Source organism: Myiozetetes cayanensis, unplaced genomic scaffold (assembly GCF_022539395.1).
Source record: "Myiozetetes cayanensis isolate MyiCay16 unplaced genomic scaffold, myiCay2020 scf1, whole genome shotgun sequence".
Taxonomy (NCBI): Eukaryota; Metazoa; Chordata; class Aves; order Passeriformes; family Tyrannidae; genus Myiozetetes; species Myiozetetes cayanensis.
In genome coordinates this window covers 90,915,067-90,936,153 of record NW_026086604.1, presented here as the reverse complement: position 1 = coordinate 90,936,153, position 21,087 = coordinate 90,915,067, and the positions used below count along the sequence as shown (strand labels likewise).

Genomic DNA, 21,087 nt, shown 5'->3' with positions numbered 1-21,087 from the left:
TGTATCTACACCTTCTTCAAATCAGTATCAGCCTTCACTTCTTTCTGAGCTATTACTGAATAGAAATTCAGAAAAAATTATTAAAGAGACAGAGCAATGAATAGGTCTTCTCAAAAATAAAGCTGAGCAGAGATGCCATCACAAAAAGTCAAAGACTGTGCAGCTGACTTTGGCTAGATATTCAATAGTTGAGGGACAATAGCCCTGTCTTAGTATATTATTTCTCCTTAAGGTATGAATCTGATGGAAGTACAATAACTTATTGTAGAAATACACTGGCTGGGTGAAGCTTTAGAACATAAATAATCTAGAACTGAAACTGAAAAGAAGGCCAAGCACATTTCAAAGACAGGCCAAAGTCAGCAACTGGGCAGTAAAGGGGAACAGAAGAAGTTGTCAAAGAGTAGTAGCATGACAAGTTGCAAGACTTTAACAGAGAATGTAAGATTTCTGTCTGAAGTAGAACCAAGAACTGATCAAGAAAAAAAATGAAGAACTAAAATTGCCACTGGGCCAGATCTTTTATTCCAGGGTTTTGGTTCAAGATCATTTATATTAATAAGTTCTGCAGCACAAAGAAAGAGAGGAGAATGGCTGCTGCAAGAGACATTAAAGCAAAGCAGATTTTGAGGAAAACATGCTCAGCTCAAGAGTTACCCCCAAACAGCTGATAGATTTAAAAAAGACACAATTCTTTCACATCACAAGCTATACAAACAATCTGATTGGACTTTTTTTGTGGTCTTATTCCTCTGTTAGAAATCATCACATAAAAAGTTTTCTAGTTGCAAATACTCACAGGATTCACACTGTGAAGGAAACGTCAGTTAACAACACATGTATCATGTGCATTAAATTTAATATAATCTCCACTCCATTTTCAAACTGCCTAATGAAATACAACTTGTACCCCACCAGCTGATCATCCAAAACACAGCAACTTATATGCTACATCCTTATTGACAAAGCACTTAAAAAAGGTATTGTTATAATTAAATTTCAGAGCCACAGCTTTAAAAGAGAGCCACTGGTAGGTTATCTGGGGCAAGGTTTTAGCAGCCATAGGTAGTTTTCCTAAATGTTAGCCAGAGACATTTATATCACAGTTCATGCACTCTAAACAGTGCTGCAGCAGTTCTACACCAGTCAGTTTCTGCTGTACATTCCTATACATTCCTAAATGTGAATTTTTCAGAGCCTCTATACCCCGTGAAATGCAAACAGTACAATTCTCAGGGATGCTTTCCACTTACAAATATAGGATATTACTATCTCTGAAACAACAGGTTTTGAATATCTGAATATGGAAGAAAAGACTAGCAGTGTACAAAGTTAATCTGATATTTGAGAGGATGGATCTTGAAATTAAGAACAGAATAGAAAAATAACAAAACAGAACAGCATTTTGGATAGTAAAGCTAAGATGGCTATAACTGTACATCCTTATTCAGAAATGTTCACAATTGTAGACTTAATACCTATAAACCCAGAGAGCCTTCAGGACTAACAGATGCACGTATGATGTAGGGGGCTGGAAAATGTTTCCAGGTTTCAAACTCAGATTTATGGCTTTATAAAGGGAAGATCTGGTAGGTTGAAACCTTTTACTATCACTACTCCACAACATTTTTTTACTTAAAGAGCGGTATTTGTACATGACCACATGGAAAAAGGCTGCATAGGGAACTACTGCTTCTGTGAGCAACATAAAAAGCAAATTTGAATAATGAAAATAAATTTGTCAGTTCTAAGAGTAAGTGTAGTATTTGTCTCAAAATTCTAAGCACACACCCTCCCTACTCCATAAAGTTTCAAAGCTGCTATTGCGTAACTCCAAAGTTTTTCAGTGTTACTCCATGCTACACTGACAAATGCGACTATATGGTCTTCAAACTTCAGACCAATGTGTGACACAAGGACTGTGACGTGCTCAGAACACAGCCCTATATAGCTTCAGAATTAAATTTTCAGAGGTAACGTTTCAGACTTACAATCAGTAATATTTCCTTATTAAGCCAAAACCCATGAGCTTAACTTCAAAGAAATCCAGTGTGCTTTACTAATGAAAGTGTGATAAGATAAAGTTAATTATATTTCTATATAATCATATTTCAATCAACATAATGCAATACAACTTAGATCACTGGGAAATAGAGAATTTACCTTGCAATAATTAGTTTAAAGAAATGATGAAGTAAATGTTCCAAAGGACAATGTGTATAAAGAATTATCATTCATTCACATAAAATATTAACTGGAAAAATATACAAAAAGAGCTGGGCATGACTGCTAAGGTAATGGGCATCACCAAAGTGATAGCATACTACAAATACTGTCTGTAGATCACGGTCTCATCTCATTCATTATATATTCTGATAACAATCTGAATTTAAAGAAAGCACAGTAGAAACAATATCAATCTTTATAAGCAAGGACAGTTCATCCCTTGGCTAACTGGAAGGAGGCAGAAGGACTGTGAGAAGTATCTGTTTTGATATTAGGTACATCCAAACAGCAGGTGAGTTCAGCGTATAAGAGATCCCACAGGATCGACGCATAACAATAAAATACTAATTTATGTATCAGTTAATAAAACATAATTTAGAGAAAAATACTGTGGCTTCTCTTCCAAGTGGAGAAATGGGCTTAGTCTGCTGTGCAGCTGAGGACATTGGGCAGAAAGGGCAAAATCACCAGGAAAACAGCTCTAAAATCTCCTAGTTCACCTGTCAACTGGCTGGATGGACTCAACTAGCCACCAGGTTCTCACACACTTTATGTTCTTAACCCTTTGGAAGCAGCTTCCTTTGTCTAGAATTGCCAGTTACTTAAGAACATTTCTTTGTAAAAGACAAAATCCATTTAGCATATTGGGCTCAGTGGAAGTGGTTCATAAATGCATTCCTTGAAAAGCTTTGAAGAAGAATGTTCATATTTATACATGCACACCATTCTACACATACAGGACATCACAAGCAAAATTAGGAAAACATGATATTTTAAATGCAGACAAATGACAAAATTAAAACCATACAAAATCAATAGACACTGTTGCCTCAGGGATGCTCTTACCCATTTCTCTCTGTTTAGTTCAATGAACTATTTCACTTTCAGTGTGTCACTAGTTGCAGATTCCTTAAAAATTACAATTAGCATAGTTTACCATCTCGTTATCAGGACAACAGTATATTTTGTCACAGTCAAAAACTTTAAATAAAATAAAGGTCGGTTAAACGTATATAAGTTCAGGTACCTTTTTTGGAAAGACTTTGATAGGTTGCACACAGTTACAACTCTTAAAGTCATTCAAGTAGTAACTTTGCTGCCTAAAGGTAGGCTCACTACATGGGAAATTTTAAAAAAAATTCAGACAAACTTAAGAGGAACGATGCTCATTGATATGAGGACAGGTATCAGCAAACAATAATAACAGCAAAAGTATTCAAGAAGTTGAAATAAATTTTACAAGTTTGGAAAAGACAAATGAAACCACCTCAGCTATTCAAATGGAAGGCTGAAAGGTGGTCACCTGAAACATTCTGGGCTTCTGTGTGTCAGATGTCCTTCATTAAGGTGGGGAGTGGGCACAGTAGAAATGTTCTACCACATTTTAAAGAAGTACAATGGCCAGAAAATAAAACTTTCAAAGTTAAAAAACTCATACTGCAGAAAAATAATTAAGGAAATTTGATGTTGGGAGCAGTTACCTGATTTGACCTGTTAGTGACTGAAAGTTGAAAAGAGAACTAGTACAAAATCATCAATATGCTATTATCACTGAAGAACCACCAAAAGCAAAATTAAAAATATGTTTGATGAAGAATTCAAAGATATGACAGCACTCCAATTATGGCAACCATTCTTTGGCATCACTGAACCATTAACATTGGAAAAGGTAATGTATGAAAATTGTATTTAGGGAATAAGGTTTCAGGTAAATTTAATAGCAGTAGAAGATGAATAAAGATGTAGCTGAGAAGAGTAACTTCTTTCTCATATATGAATATACATAATTAGATAAGAGATCAGTACCAATTTGGTTTAGCAATTTGATTCAAAGCACAGGAGTAATACCTAAAGACTGAGGGAAACAGATTTTCTTGTATCTTGACATGGTAAGACAGAAAAGGCTTGGCGCACGAAGTCCCAGAACCTAAAGAGAGTCTCTGAGGCTCCCACAATTAGAAAATTAGGCAGGATGATTACCATTGAAAAGGAAATAAGAATCAGAGTGAAGCAACTGCTCAAGAACTAGCATCACTCATATAGAGGAAAATGGTAAACTTCAGAAAAACCCCAAAGAGGTGGTAAAAGCCAAGAAAGCAATACTTACATAAGAGATGGAACAAAACTGAAAACCTTTAAAAACATCATTATAAAAGGACATTGGTGATGACCTCAGACAAGAATATGAAATCTTAATATTAAATACTTCTGATAAAGGAAAAACAAATGAAAACTTTTGTTACTAAAGAGACAATTACAGAAATAAAGAGAAAGTATCTTGATAGCAAGACTGACAAAGATGAAACAAGTGCTATTTTTCAGGTTCCCAATATTCTAGAGAATGATACTACAATTTGCAGGGAAAATAACCTCTCCAAAACAGATGCTGACAAACTTCTTACTTATTACTACTGGAGCGGGCTTCAGCTGCAGAATTAAATCAAATCAATACCGAGAGACCCGAAGAATGTTTCAAATTAATGGAATGAGGTGGTTACAAATATTCAATTTTGAAAGATGAACACAAGTTTGAATTTAATAGTTACCATGAACTCTCCATGTTAAAGTCTACTTAAACATAATGAATAATTACATAAAATGTGCACACTATGATACAGAGGGAGTAGAATACAAAAATGGAATCTAATCAATTCAATGGATAGAGCAGTGTTTGCATTTGGACCATATAACTGAAATCAATTTTATCAAATCACATAGTGTTCCACGATAGCCTTTGGGCATCACTTAGAGAACCTGAAAAGACTGTCAAATGCCCACCAGGCACAAGTGTACCCTTTTGGCTCTGCAATAACAACACAAGACATGAAGAATTCTTAGGTAAAAAGATGGATTCACAACATTGGTGCAAACACTGTAAATTCCCAAGCTGAAATAAAGTGTCTGGGTATAACTTGGTGGGTCTAACATGCACGCTGTTTTTTCTACTTTGAGAAAAACAGAAGATACAAAATAAAAGGAAGTTTGAAGGAATTGGCAAATTGGGATCACCACAGATGGAACAAGCTTTATCTCAGACAATTTAAGCTCACTTAGTATGGAGAGAATATTGAGCAACTAATACAAAACTGCATTCCGAAAATACTTATTCCATGTGGGTGGGAGGTTCAGATATATTTAAGTAGATGAAAAAAACCTGAATAAATTTAGAAATTATTTATTGATTTAACCTTTGAGTCCATTAATGAAAACTATTTCATTCTCTGTCATCTATTTTAAAATTCACAGCACCTCCCTTCCCTCAGTTTCAGTGCAAGTACTAAAATTCCAGGAATTTCAGTAGATTTGGTTTACAGCTGGGTAGAAGACAGAGTACTTAGGCATCTCACTAAAGATTTTTATTAGGTTTTACCTTAGCAGAAAAGAACAACATTTGAAACTATTTATTTTATTTTACAGTTCTCACTTTCTAGGACAATTGTGTTCTCTTTTAGAAGATACCTCAATTTTCAGCATAAAAATAGGTTTAAATGTTAGCATTTCTCCCTTTAGTAAAAACTGAATATTGCAAACATAAAAAAATTTAAAATCTCTTTGGCATTTGGATTGCTGTTAAAAAAAAACTAACAAAGCAGAAATGTTCCAGGAAGAAGACAAAGAGCAGTTTTCTACCTATGTACTACTTCAGAGAAGATGAGTTACCACACGTAATCCCACAGTGGTATATGCAAGCACTGTGAACTACGATGTGTTTTACGTCAGCAGTATCCAAAGAAACATCCTTCAGGCCCACACGTTTCAGCCAGTAGTTCATGAAGGGAACTTTGCTCAGTTCCCTTCATAGACAGAATACACAGATCTGAATGCTGAGAAACACAGCTAAATGGAAGGGTTAAATGTGTACATAGCATATCTCTAGGGAAAATCTGTTATGGATAAGTAAATAACCTCTCTTCTTCAGATGGACTCTGGCAGTCACTGTAGATAATCCAAGAGTATGGAAAACATGAAGAAAGGTACATTGTACCTCTAAATGAACCAGGACTGAAGGAGAACTATCTCCTATGCAGCTTTCTCCTAGGCAGCCTCCTCAGTAGAGCAGCACTTAGCAAAGATGTAAATGGTTTCAAATGTCCACTTTGCATATAAAAATACAAAAGTATGATGAAGAGTATAGCTGCATAAGATCTAACTGAAGGAGCTGTTAAAGAAACAGCAGGTGAATCCTATTAATGATTTTGTAACATTCCTCTCATCTCCCGTGGGACTCTGGGGAATCTGATAACCTGTATGAATTCTTCATCAACAGATACAAACAGTTCAGGGATTGTTCCTTGGGATTGTCCCCTAAAACACAGGTGAAATGCAGGTAGGGTACAAAATAAGCATCTGTAAAGGAAAGCAGGAGATTTAAGGAGAAAAGCGAGGCAAGCTGACTTTCCTAAAATAACTTAAAGTTGGATGTCACCTTGGAAAAGCACTTCTGAGATTCTACATGGGCTTCCTTGCCTTTACGGAAAAAAGGAACAAAAAGAGAATCAACAATTAGAGTGCAAATCCCTTTTTTCCTTCCAGCTAAAGAACACACTACCTTCACAGACAAGGATAACAGTGAACTCCTAAAAGATACTGAAAGGTCTAAAATCCATTGTACTTGTAAAAAGGTGGATAGAAAGATGCAAAATTTTAAAATCCTATGGCCCAGAATCCCAGCTAATAATTCCAGAAAAAACTTGTTTGGGTGAAAAAGGTAATTTTGCATTTGGATCTTAGTACAGCCATGGGCTTTGAGCACTTACCAAACTTGCAAAGACAGCATTTGCCACTGTGAAAACATCTCTTTTGGCCTGCTTCAGGTCTCAGGAACTTTGAAGAAAGTTACATATGAAGAACACACACTCTCGTACCTTGGAGTTGCGCCTCACCAAACCCTCAAGTCTGGCTTTCTGTGGAGACAACGCAGATGCTACTGGAGTAATTGAGAACTTGCCTGTGAGTGACTTCCTTGACAAAACAGTACACTGAATTTAGGAAGTAAATACTTTGAAGATGCCATTGCAAGTTTCTGTCTTGGGTCTCAAGTATCAGAACGATAAGATATTTAGGTGCAACATCTCTCAAAAAGTAAAGGTATTTTATATACTTATGAAGGAAATGCCCAAAAGAAAATTAAAAATTAAATTAAGAAAAGCACATATGGGCAAATGGGAAAAGTCAAATTGATACCAGGCCAGAAATTATGTTCTTCTTTCAAGGGAATAAAAAGGCAGAATGTCAGAGGAAAAACCTCAGGATAAAAGTTTAAAATTAAAGGATAAACTATTACAAAGAATTCATTAGGAGTAGTAGAAGAGGATTTAAATTGAATGTGAAACAAGTTTTTGTGACAGGGTTAACAAGTGAAATCAGGATGCTCAAACTTAACCAGATATCTAATGAAAGAAAAATTAAATTCTGTGCAAACTCTATGCATGCTATAGATGCTACATTACAAAAAAAAAGAATTAAAAGTTCCCAGATCATTGTCATTGTATAAACACAATCACAGTTGGAATGCACATTTAGTTCAATCAACAAAACAATTTTTTGTTCTTAAGAATTATCTGAACATTTGCCTTATTGAAAAAATATGTTTATTTGCATTATTCATGAAAATACAAAAATATTATCTCACTTAATGTGATAATTACTGTACTTCACTTTAATACTGTCAAGTAAAAGCTGTAGTTTGTGAAAACATACGTTAAAAGACAGCCTTCAGCGTCTGCTATTCTTGTAATGATGAAAGCCCTCAAAATACCTCAAATAATTAGACATTCTGTAGAAAGTATTACTAAATGATCTAAGGTAACCAACAAAAGCATGTGGACTTATTGCCATCAACTCCATAGGATATTTAAGACATAAACAAATCAGGAATGTAAATCTTAACACAATCATGTCTGATTTTTTATGTCAAATTTCAATGGTTTTGAAGACAACTCAGACACTCTCTTTGTACATCACTCTGAAATACTCTGGCACAGAACTAACTGTTCTGTTCACTAAGTTATGATAAATGGCAACAAGGATTTTTTTTTTTTTTTTGCAGAAAGGTGTAGTGGGTTTGTATGGCAAGGCTTTGGTAGTGGAGGAGGCTGCAGGGATGGCTTCTGTGAGAGGCTACCAGAAGCTTCCCCCTTGTCTGATGGAGACTATGCCAGCTGGCTCCCAGACAGAACCACCACTGCTAAAGTTGAGCCCTTCAGGGACAGTGGTAGCACCCCCGGAATAACAGATTTATGAAGGTGGGAAAAAAACCCTGCAAAACAACAACTTCAGCCAGAGAGAGAAGCAACAATGTGTGAGAGCAACAACTCTGCAGATGCCAAGTGGGTGAGGAAGGAGGGGGAGGAGGTGCTCCAGGTGCCACAGAGATTTCCCTGCAGCCTGTGGTGAAGACCATGCTGAGGCAGCTGTGCCCCCACAGCCCAGGATATCCATGGTGGAGCAGAGATCCACCTGCAGCCCATGGGGAACCCCACGCTGCAGCAGGCAGATGCCCGAAGGAGGCTGTGACTGCATGGGAAGCCTGTGCTGGAGCAAGCTCCTGGCAGAACCTGTGGCCCCTGGAGACAGAGGAGCCCATACTGGAGGTTTTCTGTCAAGAACTTGTGATGCGGTGGGGAACTCATGGTGAAGCATTTCATGAAGAACTGCAACCTGTGAGAAGGACTCACGTTGGAGATGTTCATGGAGAACTGTCTCCTGCAGGAGGCACCTCATGCTGGAGCAGGGGAAGAGTGTGAGGAGTCCTCCTCCTGAGGAGGCAGGAGTGGTAGAGACATGTGATGAATGGAATGTAACCCCTGTCCCCCATCCCCCTGCACTGCTGTGAGGGAGGAAGTATGCTACACCATAAATCTAGAGTGATCTGGAAAGGTAAACGTACCCAAAAAATCAGTTACTAATGGTAAAATTACAGTATTCATTACAACTTGTGTTTACTGTGTCCACTGGATTTCAAATTAAGCCATGTACATAATCTTCTTTTCATTATATGTAACATTTTCCATATATATTTCTGACTTTTATTGAGAATCCATAGTTTGGGAACTGTTTCAATTTGTATGAATCGTTTTTATACACACAGCTCAAAATTTTTAGTGTCTTATTACAGATATATAGCCACCCTGCTTCAAGTTAAAAACCTGAATCTAATATACAGAAAAGTTGATAGAACACTGGTAGGTAGCTAGTAGGTATGACCTGCTACCATTTTTAGAGCTGATGAGCTGAATCAGATATTAAGCAAATGGTGGAACAATTCTTCCCTAATTTCTAAACCAGTTTGTTTTCAGATTTAGAACTGCTGTGTTTATTAGGACAGACAAAAATGGAAAATTAAAGTTTAACCTACATTCTGTTTAGATGGTATGTATTGAGAGGGGTTAATATAAACTCACCTATAAAGGATATGAAAGTAGTTCAATTCAGCAAAATGCTTAAAAGTAATAAACATTCAAAAAAAGCCAACAAAATCTCATAATAGTTTTGTTCAGGAATTTAAAAAGTTGTGATGATCATTTCCTATTATAAGGAGTTAAGGAATTAATTCAAATGACTGGTAGTTGCACAGTTTCTCATTTTCTTTCATTTTAAATTTGAGCTACAAATGATCCTTGGGGAAAGCACAATTACTCCCTGCTAATTTCTAATTAATGCTAACTGTCCAGGGACTGCAGGCTTACACCGATGGGAAAATATAAGGTAAAAATTAACTTCTGATGTGTAAAACACAAACCTTGACTCTCAACAGGTACATACATGCAGGTCCTAACATAAAACCTAAGGGAAGATGATATCCTCATCTATGGGTACACAATAAAATGCTTCAAGAAAGCAGATAAAGAAATAAAATTAAACCCCAAATATTTTAAACTGGGTTTGCTTCTTCTATGGTATGTGTGAACAACACTGATTACGAAGTGGAATGACTTACAAAGATATCTGCCTTCAATTACACAGGGTTGACAATGCTGAAACAGCACTCTGCAAATATGGGCTAGAAACTATCTCCTCTTGTTTCAAAGATACAGAAAACATTTTTATGGAATATCAATTTGAGTGATTCAAGCATACTTTAAACATTTCAACTCAGCTTTTAAAGTTTTGTTACAACAGCTTCTGCACTGAGGATCAGATTTCCAAAACACGTTCCCCTTCTTCTAGTCTTAGATGAAAGTGAGATACAGTTAATATTACTGCTGTGTTTAAATTCATAATTTGCAATCAAATGTTTACATGTCTAACTAAAATTAAATGAATCCATAGCAGTGCATGCACCCAAGTATAATGCTGATAAAAGTCACAAATTCATGCTCAAAATTTAGATTACTTTTTTGCTCTACAAGGTTTCATTTACAAATTATTCTAAATATATTTCTGCTGATAGTAATATTGGTTAAAGAAAACTTCTCTCTCATAACATTTAAATTACAGTGCACTGCATCCATAGTGTTCATTTTATACACCAACCCACACAGAATTAAGGTATATTATTGTACTTACTAAATGGAACCATAAATACACCCCACAAAAACAACAAAACAACAACACCCAACACACAAAAAACAGCACCAAAACCAATAACCCCTGCACTTTCCACTTTGGCGTATTTATATTTCAATTTTCTTTTGCCTGTGTCCTCTCAGCTATTCTCATGCCTATTTTAATTATCTCATAAGATCGTAATAAACTTTGGTAAAAATAAAGTTCAGACTCCAATTCATATACAGGCCCCAGTACAATGCTGTGGCAGAACTCCCTAAGCCGTCCTTCTTCGCTGACTGTAAATACATTATACTACATGGTGGTTACAGCCCATTACTACAAGAACTAGTAGGTAAGGAAACATAAAGAAAGTAGAGATTAAAAGGAGATTTAACAGAAATTCTATTTGCTTGCTCCCTTTTTTGAGAAAACAAACATTTTATAGTGTTGTACCATTAAAAAGGAGGAATCTCTACTGCTATTATTTTTTCCCAGCTGTTAGGATTTTACAATCAGTGTCAACAGTCACACAAGTACAAACCAGAATTAAGACAACTAAGCAAAGCACAGGGTTTATTTTCCTCCATTCCAAAGTATGTGGGTACACAGTAAGTGACAGAGTGAAATGAAACAGAAGTCTCATTCTTCAAGTGTTCAGGTTTATAACCTGGGTTTCTTGGTCTAACAGAGGTGGGGGAGGCCCAAGAATATGCTACATGGAAAAATAGTTTGTTGGTCACAGTTCATAGTCCAGCTGGCTTCCTTAGCAATTTTTAGGATTGAGTGTGTGAGTCAGGTACTCCCAAAAACTTAAGTCAACAGTGTGGGAGCGATCATCCCACTATAGAGAAATCATGCCAGCCTAGTGTTCAAACCTGAACCTATAACCTGTCTGTCTCCCTCCCTCACCCCGCAGAGTCTTGGATGCAGCCAGACCATGACAGACAGTAGATCTCCTCTCACCAAGCATTAGGGCTAAAAAATAACTGTGTTCAGTTACTGTGGGACACAGACACACAGACTCAGCAGTAGAGCTAAAAACGACCACATGACCCATTTTTCAAATGTAGTGTTTACCACTTCTGTAAGAAAGTTAAAGGCTTATGTTGGAATTTGACTCAACAAACAGCCTTCAATGGAGACAAATAGTTCAGAGAGACCAGTATTTTTCTTTAATACAAAGCTTTTTGTAGGAGACTGATTCAAATCTGTTGGGGTTTGTAAGGTCCAAAAGTTATTAGCCCAAAGCTGACTGCAAGTCTGTATGGAACTGTGCTCTGATCTCAAAGTTGCCTCTCCTGCTCGGGGTCATGGATCATTTGAAAGCCAACCAGGGAAGCATCCGACACAGCAAGCCAGAAGACAGTTAATTTCTATGGCTTTTGGGTCTTGCCAGTACATATTTTTTCCAGATTTAAGATGAAATGGCTTACAATCAGCCACTCTGGCTTTATATTCTCCTATGCCTAAGGTGCTTGGACACACTAACATATTTTCCAGCTTGAACTTGCATCTGAATCACAATTTTCCAGTAAGTGGTTTGAGAAGGATTTATATTGCTTCTTGTGCCTTTACATATACCCATATTTGCAATATTGTCTTCCTGTTATGAAGTAATTTAACAGCTGTACTTTGACAATTTCTCCTACTAAACAAAATGAGAATTCTATAATGACGAGAAGCAAAATAGAAAGACAAAAAAAAAAATTGTAAGAGCATGAGATAAGCGATTCAGCTGTGGAAAATAAACTTGCATCTGCTATAGCCACTACTTTAATGCACAAATCTTTTAAAATTTCATGTTTGTGATTACTTTGCCATGAAATAAATAAGAAGTTTACAACTATAAATTGCACTCTCATTAAAAAGAGGTGAATCACCAACTCATGAGTACAAATTACAGACCAATATGGGATGCACATGAACACAAAACTGAACTTCCTTGAAGTAATTTATGATCTCATTGTCCCCAAATGAATGTACACACAAAAATTCTGGATAACAGAGCTACCGTGCCTCTTGCATGCAATGGTGTTTTAATTGTATAGCTACACTTTTGAAGTGGTTTAACAGCTTTTTCATATTTCAACTTACTAGTTTTCTTCATTCACTCATCTTAGGTTTCAAGAAAATAACCATTAAAGGTACCGATTTGCTGTAGAAGTATTGCTTTTTTTTCCTTCAATTATTCTTTCCAACTTATTTTCACTGAAAGCTTGACACAAATATAACTTCAATCAGTGCTTATCAGCTGGTGAACTACCACCTTCATCAAAAATTCCTTTGTGCTGTATTGTCCTACATGATCAGAATAACATGGCTTTCACAATTAATTTATTACCTAGTACAATGCCTAATATCAGAAACATGTACACATCTAAATAAACAAATACTTTTCTTAAATGTATGAAATATGAAAATTTCATAACGTGATCAGAATTTTCACATCTGAGCACTATAACGTATACACATATCTTGGATTTGTATGTATACTAATATGCTATCACAATCAATACTTACATATCTTAACATATGTTTGGATACACTTAAAAACAGGAGCAAATCAAAGCTGAGCATTACAAGCCAAATTAATCTGCTATTAAGCAAACTGACACGAAATAAAGTCACATTGTTTTAAAACCAAATTGGACTCCCCCTTGAGTTCTAAGTTCTGTGTTTCAAGACATTGAAACACAATGAAAATATTTATTCATTTAAAAAAAAAAGAGATTTTAGTTATTTTGTTTAAAAATACCAGAGAAATACAGTATCTTAGTAAGCAAAAACAGGCATTTTAACATTATAAATATTAAACACTCTAAGAATACTTACTTCTACTACTGCATGATGCTTAAAATCCCTTCCTTTTTACCCTTACTACAGATTTTATATCATTACTTCCAAAAAACACATTCACACACACTCAGGGGGAAGAGGAAAAAGAAAAAAAGATACCATCTTGATATACTTAAGAAATGGAATTGGATGTACTTTATTAATATCTACTCTATCATCTGACAACACTGCCATTAGGATTTTACAGAAGAAAACTGCAGATAAGGCTCCCAGAAAAAGGAAAGCCTAACCATAACTGCATATGGAAAGTATCACTCCAAATGACTTTGTGAGTTCTATTTAGTAAAAAGAGTAAGCCAACTCATATGAAAAGTGCAATAAGACTAAATTGTTTTTATATTTAATAAGGAAGTGTATCTTCTCTTTCCAGCAACCATTCAAAAAATGATTCCTCCAAATTCTGGCCAAAGCAAAACATCACAGTGTTGTGACCTCCAAGTGTCTGAACTGCAGATGCCCTGTATTCACACTAAGCCTGCACTCAATAAGCTGTGCTCATCCCATGAGAACTTCATTTCCCAGGCTTCACCCTCCACTTCTTACTAAGGGAGTGGAACTCCCTTACTAATAGGAGTACCAGGAAAAAACTCAAACTAACCCTCTCATAATGATTCTCTTATCTCCAGAAAAATATGTGCAATATTCAGAAGAAAATGCTGTAAAATGTGAACACCATGCACATCCTGCTTAAACAGGTCAATATGCAGAACTGAATGCTCCAGAATCCAAAGAGATTTCATATAAAAAATTAGGGAGCATATAGAAATTTTGAAGTCATAAGTTTCATAAGCACTATCTTCCCCAAAAAATAAATAGGTGGAAGCTACAATTAGTTTCCACTACTTTTCAAAGTAGTCTCTAACTTTACAGAATCAAAGAATATGCGGAATTGAAGGGGACATACAAGGATCATTGAGTCCAACTCTTAGAATTTAACATCACATTCCAAGATTCAATTTGGACTTCAGGATTTGAATATGTACATCCTCACAGATGAACAACAGTCTGACAGATGTACGAACAACTGAGAGGCTACAGCCCAGAAAATTCTTAATATCCTTGATGCATTTGGCTGGAAAATGGTGAGTAGTGATTTATAAAGTGGCAACATTATAAATGTGAACTGTGACAGTAAGAGGTCTCTCCATGAACTACCTGAAGCCTGATTCAACAACGTGTAGAAAGTGAAGACAAAGATTAAGAAGATGCAGATACTTGTGACTCTCCTTCCATCCTTCCATTCCAACTCTAGGAAAGTATATGTCCTTGCTAAAAATAAGGATTCAGTAGCATCAACTGACAAAAGGGAAAGCCAAAATGGAAAGATTGCCCTCCTAAAACAACATTCAGCTTGGTAGAAGTAATGTTACAGCTAAAAAAAACCACAAAAAAACAAACAACTATCCTGAAATGCCTAATGCTTGCCTCTCCCCAGTAAGTTCCAAAAAAAAACCTTTTAAGATTTAGGTAGTTGCATGCTAATAAAAATATTATAATGAAATTAATGGACCTGAAAGTGTTCAGCACCTTTGAAATCTGTCACCTACTTGCATGTCTTTCCATGACCTTGTAAATCAAATGCAAGGCAGGAAGTTTTATACATTTGGCAACTACTTTGGCCAAGCCCAAATTTATATTTCAAGACACCTAAAGACAACTAATCCTATGGTAAGAGCTTACAGTCCATCAAAAACTACACCATGGAACACTAGGTTCAAGTCTAGACACAAACTTAAATGTACCTTTGTGCTCTGTGTGTTTGGTGAAAACCAGCCATGTTTTTAGCTTTTGGTGCTAACTCAATACTCTCTAAAAACACTCAATTCATGTAAAACAAAAAAGGCGACACATTTGGTAAAGTGATTAGTTCAGACTCCAGGAGCAGACAAAAGACAAGAGTGAAGAGTCCAGAGACTGAAGTATAAAATTACAGATAAGTACCAAATACACTCAGCAATTTCTTAGCAGAAAACGTCACAAGGATTTTAAACAGATGACATTTGCAGTAGTTTAGACTGACAGAACAGATGTACTAAAACCCATTAGAAAAGCTGAAATCTGAAAGACTTGTCACGGTTTGTTAGGGACACGATTTGCACATCTGCAAAATGAGCTCAACAATGTCTCTTCTCTGAGAAACAAATGTGCATTTTGAGAAAGAAAATGAAACACATTTATTTACACTGTAAAAAAGTGAGGGATTTGTTATAGTCTACTTCATAATTACCTGCATTTTGAAACTGAGTAGAAAAAGGTATATAAAAATAGTAAATGGTTGTTTAAAAATGGTTCCATTCATTGCCTTCAAATTCTAGTTTCAGTAAGAGTCACAATAATGTGATAAAGACAATACTACTGCCACAAGGCCTGGGATAGCTTCAAAACTGCAGATTGTCCGGAATAGCTGCAAATTTGAAGATGATTCATTTAGTTGTTTATCTTTCCATGTGGATTTAGCAATATTCAGGAGCTTACTGTATGGACATCTTTCAGAAGAAAATTATTTAGAGTTACAAGTTACATGCAAATATTGCTGTAAAAACTGACTGGGAGGAGACAGCAGCAGGGTTCACTTTGCTCCCAGCCACACAACTTTACCCTGAAGCAGTCTGAGTAACACCCAAGCAGATGCAGCCTGGCTGCCACTGCAACAAAAGAGACAAAGTCAGGGCAGATAAAAAGAAGCACAAGACAGTACTCCTGAATCCCTCCAAACCCTTAAAAACAGAATTAAGAGTGGCCTAGGAGGGTGCTGAACCTACATTTGCTGGCCTAACTCCTTGTAAAGCAACAGGGAAGAACGGAGCCTCACTGAAGCCAGCTGTCCTAAGAGGACTATATAACACCTTCTCTCAATTTGGACAGTATCTCTAGTTTCTTCAGACATTGGGCAGTTGTCTGTAACTGCTGTAGGCAACTAGGATTTGAGTTTACACTTGAGTGATTAATTTCCTTCCAAGCCTGTGATTTATTTTCCACTGCACACATTTACTACTTTTGGTCCTTTACTGCCTTTTTCCAACTGCCTTTAATAATGTATCTACATATGCTGAAAAATCAAGACATGATTACAACTAAATGGACGCTAGGAGAGGCTTACTAGCAGGTCTTATTTTAATGGAGAAGCGAGAACTAGTGAAAAAAAGAATAGAACTTTCCGCCTGGCAAAGCTGTGGCTTCCCCTCTGGCAGCCCAAGTTTGCTGGCTTTCCAATGATATTGGAAAGCTCAGATGTTTCCAGCCTGAATTATGAGACGGTCTCAAGTGAGCAGCAGCAGCCACCCACAATTAATATTATGCTTCTCTCTCAGAACACAAACAAAAGCAAAGTGGGAGGCAAACCCAGCTTTTCCTCAGCATTACTCTATTTTCCAAACCAGAAAGATACAGTGTTTCAGTCTAGCTCTAAATTCCCTACTTTTTTATTCATCTAAATTTTGGGTTTACAATTCTCTTATCAAGCAGCAGTAATAGGAAAGAGGAATATAAACTTTGATGAACATCGTAATCTCTTCATAAACTATAAGGGTAAGAGAACATAGTCTGGACAACAAAAGCAAACAAGACATTTGGAAAACGCATTACCAGTCTAAGGATTTTTTAATGGGTATATGTTCACATCGCTGATTATTCAACCAATTACAGAAAATGACATTCAGATCTCAGGTTTCTTTAACTAAAATATATTCCAATTGTTTGCTTTTATCAGCAAAAGTAAATTTCAGGGGATTAAGTTTCAAAACTTTGAGATAATTAAAGCTGTCCTGCTTTTTTTGCAACTACAAACATCACCTTTCAGAAATATAATCTATGCTGAATCTTGAAAGTTGAGATCACTTGAAAAACAACTCACATTTTGATATAATGACACCACAATTAAAAGACTTTCTGATATAAGACTAAATTGGTGTCTGGATTAAATTTACCTAGTAGCAATTTCTAAAGATCCTGTATTTAGTTGCAAACACATTGAACTAATATCTCATCCAGGAATCGGTCTTGTAAATGCTCCCTCCAGACTACTGTATTAGTCCCCAGAGTAGGGCACTAGTCCTTAGTCCCTACAGACTGTGTATACTCCTCTAAAGTAATCAACGCATCCTCACTTTATGCTGTTGCTCTCTGGACTAGTTTACAGTTATATCCTCAGTAAATACAGACACACATTATATCTGTAGATCAGCGTACTGACATATCAACTGCTCAATGGTATTTTCTTGAATACTTGTATTTACTGAAATTTAAGTGGAAAAAAGTCCAAAATATCACAGAAGGAATTTCTAAAAGAAGTATAAAACAAGCCTTCCGTACTTCAATTTTTCACCGTCTAATGGATTTGCCTTTCTTGCTTTATATTCTATGAATTTTGCTAATTGATCTTCATAATAAACCAAAACGTTGTCACTTGGCTGGGGAGAGTGGCTTTGAAATACAAAGTGTTGCATACCAAAAGACAGTTCTAGTATGCCAATGCTAATTTTCAAGTTCATTTCTATGGTTTGTGCCTGAAGAGAGTCCTCAAAGAGAGGAGAACAGTGACATTTCTAACCTCACAGTCCCAGAGGGTCAAGAATGCTCCATTCTTTTAAAAAGTGAGTTTGAACATAAAGAGTACTCTATCTAGAGTACTCTTGGAGAACTCTAGCTTCTCTGTAAGGCATACAGTGCTCAGTAGGATATAAATAAATCCCCACTCTGAGAGGATGATACATCTGCAGTCACTCATAGCTCTACAGAGGAAGGAAGGGTATTTGCTGCTTCTTGGAGAAGAAAGCCCCCCAGTGTTTTGTTGGCCCAGTTGAGAAAAACATTCAGAAGACAGTTGGTCTATCTTTGAGATTCCAAAAGTAAAATTATGAAATGGCTCATTCTTTTCCTTTTTCCTTCCATTTTTACTTGTTATACTTCATTTTTATGGGCTTAGACAATTGAATGCAAGTAATTAAACACTTAACTGATAACCATGTAGTTCCTTGCTGCCTGGTATTACATCTTCGGCAGGTCAGCCTATATAATTATCAGTTTAATAGAGTTTTTGATGAAGTCACTATCCCAGCAGACATCACATTCCAGAGACAAAGGTGACACTTGGAATCTACTGATAGACACCCCTAACATTTTTCTGTAGCAAGCCTCTAGATGACTTTATGGTCCCAGCATTAGAGAAAGGAGATATAGGGAGTTCTACTTTGTTTTATTTTTCCTTTTTTGATAAATGGAAGATAGAAATAATATCTTTTGGCTATTAAAGTAGTTAAAACACATACTTAATTTTAGCTCTTCTGGCTCTAGGCTCTGGAGTTCTCTGCAGCAATGCTGAGTTCTGGCAAACTTTGTGCTGAAATCTTTATAGGAATATTTACACGGGAATGTAATAGCTGGCTGCTGCCCTAGGACTAAAGCCTACAAATGAAGACTTTATGCTTTTAAGTGCAAAGAAAAAAAAATTATTTTACAGATAAGCACTTATTCAAATATCCAAAACATTTTCTCTGCCTTGCATAGCTTCTTTATGCTGCTGCCATATGGTACCAAGAATTTTCCATCTTAATATCTGGAGACTATTTTCTAACAGGAACTCCTAGATAATTTGGTAGTTTCTTAATAAGCAGGATAAATAAAGTTTATTATTATTTAAAATTAAGAGATCAAACCAATTATTTCTTCCTTGCTAAGTTCACTACAAAAAAGCCCATGGAAAAATACGCATGACATAGATTACTATATATTCAGTGACCAGCTGTTTTAAATTTGGATATTAAGTAATTCACTCTTTTCTGTGTGCAAGAGCCGAATGATTTAATAAATTCCCATATGCCCCAACATGTGCCAGCTATACTAGGTTATCAAAAATCCAGCTGCTGTTATGATAATAGCTGCCAATGCTAAAACTATGGAGGAGAATAATGAATCAGCTTCAAGTCAACTAAGACATAAACCGACAGTTCCACTTAAGATACATGGGAATACAATATATCTTTTAATTCATATCTAGTGCCAAGAATCCATGGGCATTGTTTATAGTGGAAAGTTAATGCAAATCAAGCTGTATGAAGACAAGCAGCTCCATTTCCATCAGCTGTCCTAGATGCACAGGACTGTCCTGGAAATTACACATACAGTTTGCAAAACAGATTCTATTGTGTCACAGTTCGCTTTTCTTTCTTACATATCACATTACATTACATATTACATGACGTGTTTTACATAGCTAGGCTTCTGGATTTTCCAATAATAATAATAATAATAATAATATAAAATTGTTATGAAAATGATTATGAAAATTTGATTGATTTATGTACAAGTATTTTAACGCAATCTAAGAGTCAAAGGTACAACACCACTGTCCTTAAGTCATTGAACAAGCATACAAACAAAGGAAGCAAAAAGAGATAAAGTAGCCAAACAAGGTGACAGAACTAATTCTATCTCCACACACATATTTTTTTGACAATCACTGCAAATATGTCACCATTAACTTTTTAAAAACTAAGAAAAAGCTTCCTTGGATATTAAATTATTACTTGTAGTTACAAAAGCTTTGCAGCTGGATGTAACTTTCAACTTCAGGTCAGCATATGTAAATACATTAATGATACATTTCATTTCTCACAATTAGCTCTGTTGTTAAGGGAAATAATTTTCAACTTATCCTACAATTAATCAGTCCCATAAGCAAGACTGGAGTATTATTATACTGAAGTAAATTTACCTAAGATATAGGACATAAAATACTTATTAAAACAAACAAACACAAACCAACCCATTTACATTTGCTGGAACTGGAACATCTCCAGTACACAAAGTATACAATGCTCAAAAGCCACATTAAAGACAACTTCAATAACTTCAACTTCAAGAGATCTATATATAGTATTTTCAGTATAAAAAAAAATTTAAGAATGTATTATTTGAAAAAGATTAGGAATATATTGACAAATTAAAAGCACGTCATGTAGAGATTTAAGATGCTTATAAAAGCTCAAGTAACGGGGTAAACCACATCAAGGGGCTTACACAAAACTCAAAGACTTTGAAAGCTTAAAGAACCTCATTCTTTCTCATACCTTAATTATGAAGTTGCAAATAACTGTGTTTTCAGCCACATGTCCTTGACACTGCAACAAACGCAACATTGTTATTTTGTCAAATATTAGTAGACTTACTTTTCTTTAAGGAAATCCACTACTTGTTTGAAGTCTGCCACGCAGTATTCTCTCTTCATATCCATGAGCACACTGTCCGAGGCTGACTGGACTGGTATGTGCAGAAAAGCATACACCCTGGGATGATTGAGAATCTTTGCCATTTCCTAAAAGTTAGTAAAAAAGAGGGAAAAAGAAGCTTTAAAGCATTAGGAGAACAATACACAAAACTCCTTTAAATTATATGGAGTAAGTATTAGCGGTAATGCTTCTGAAACCCAAAACAATACTGAATTGCAGTAGCCCGGTTTGGAACAGTAGAGACAGGTGAAAATATTTGAAAGCAATTTTGTTTTAAAAGAAAATAAGA

At 35.8% G+C, this 21,087-nt stretch overlaps 1 protein-coding gene across 3 annotated transcripts in view; it reads right to left on the bottom strand.

Moving 5' to 3' along the window:
• CDKAL1 (CDK5 regulatory subunit associated protein 1 like 1) overlaps positions 1-21,087 on the bottom strand; it is a 407,608-nt gene that overhangs the window by 123,591 nt on the left and 262,930 nt on the right. For all 3 annotated transcript variants that reach the window (XM_050328712.1, XM_050328692.1, XM_050328703.1), the window contains one exon: positions 20,739-20,884. In XM_050328712.1, coding sequence (XP_050184669.1) covers positions 20,739-20,884 — 146 coding nt within the window. The remainder of the gene's footprint in view (positions 1-20,738; positions 20,885-21,087) is intronic.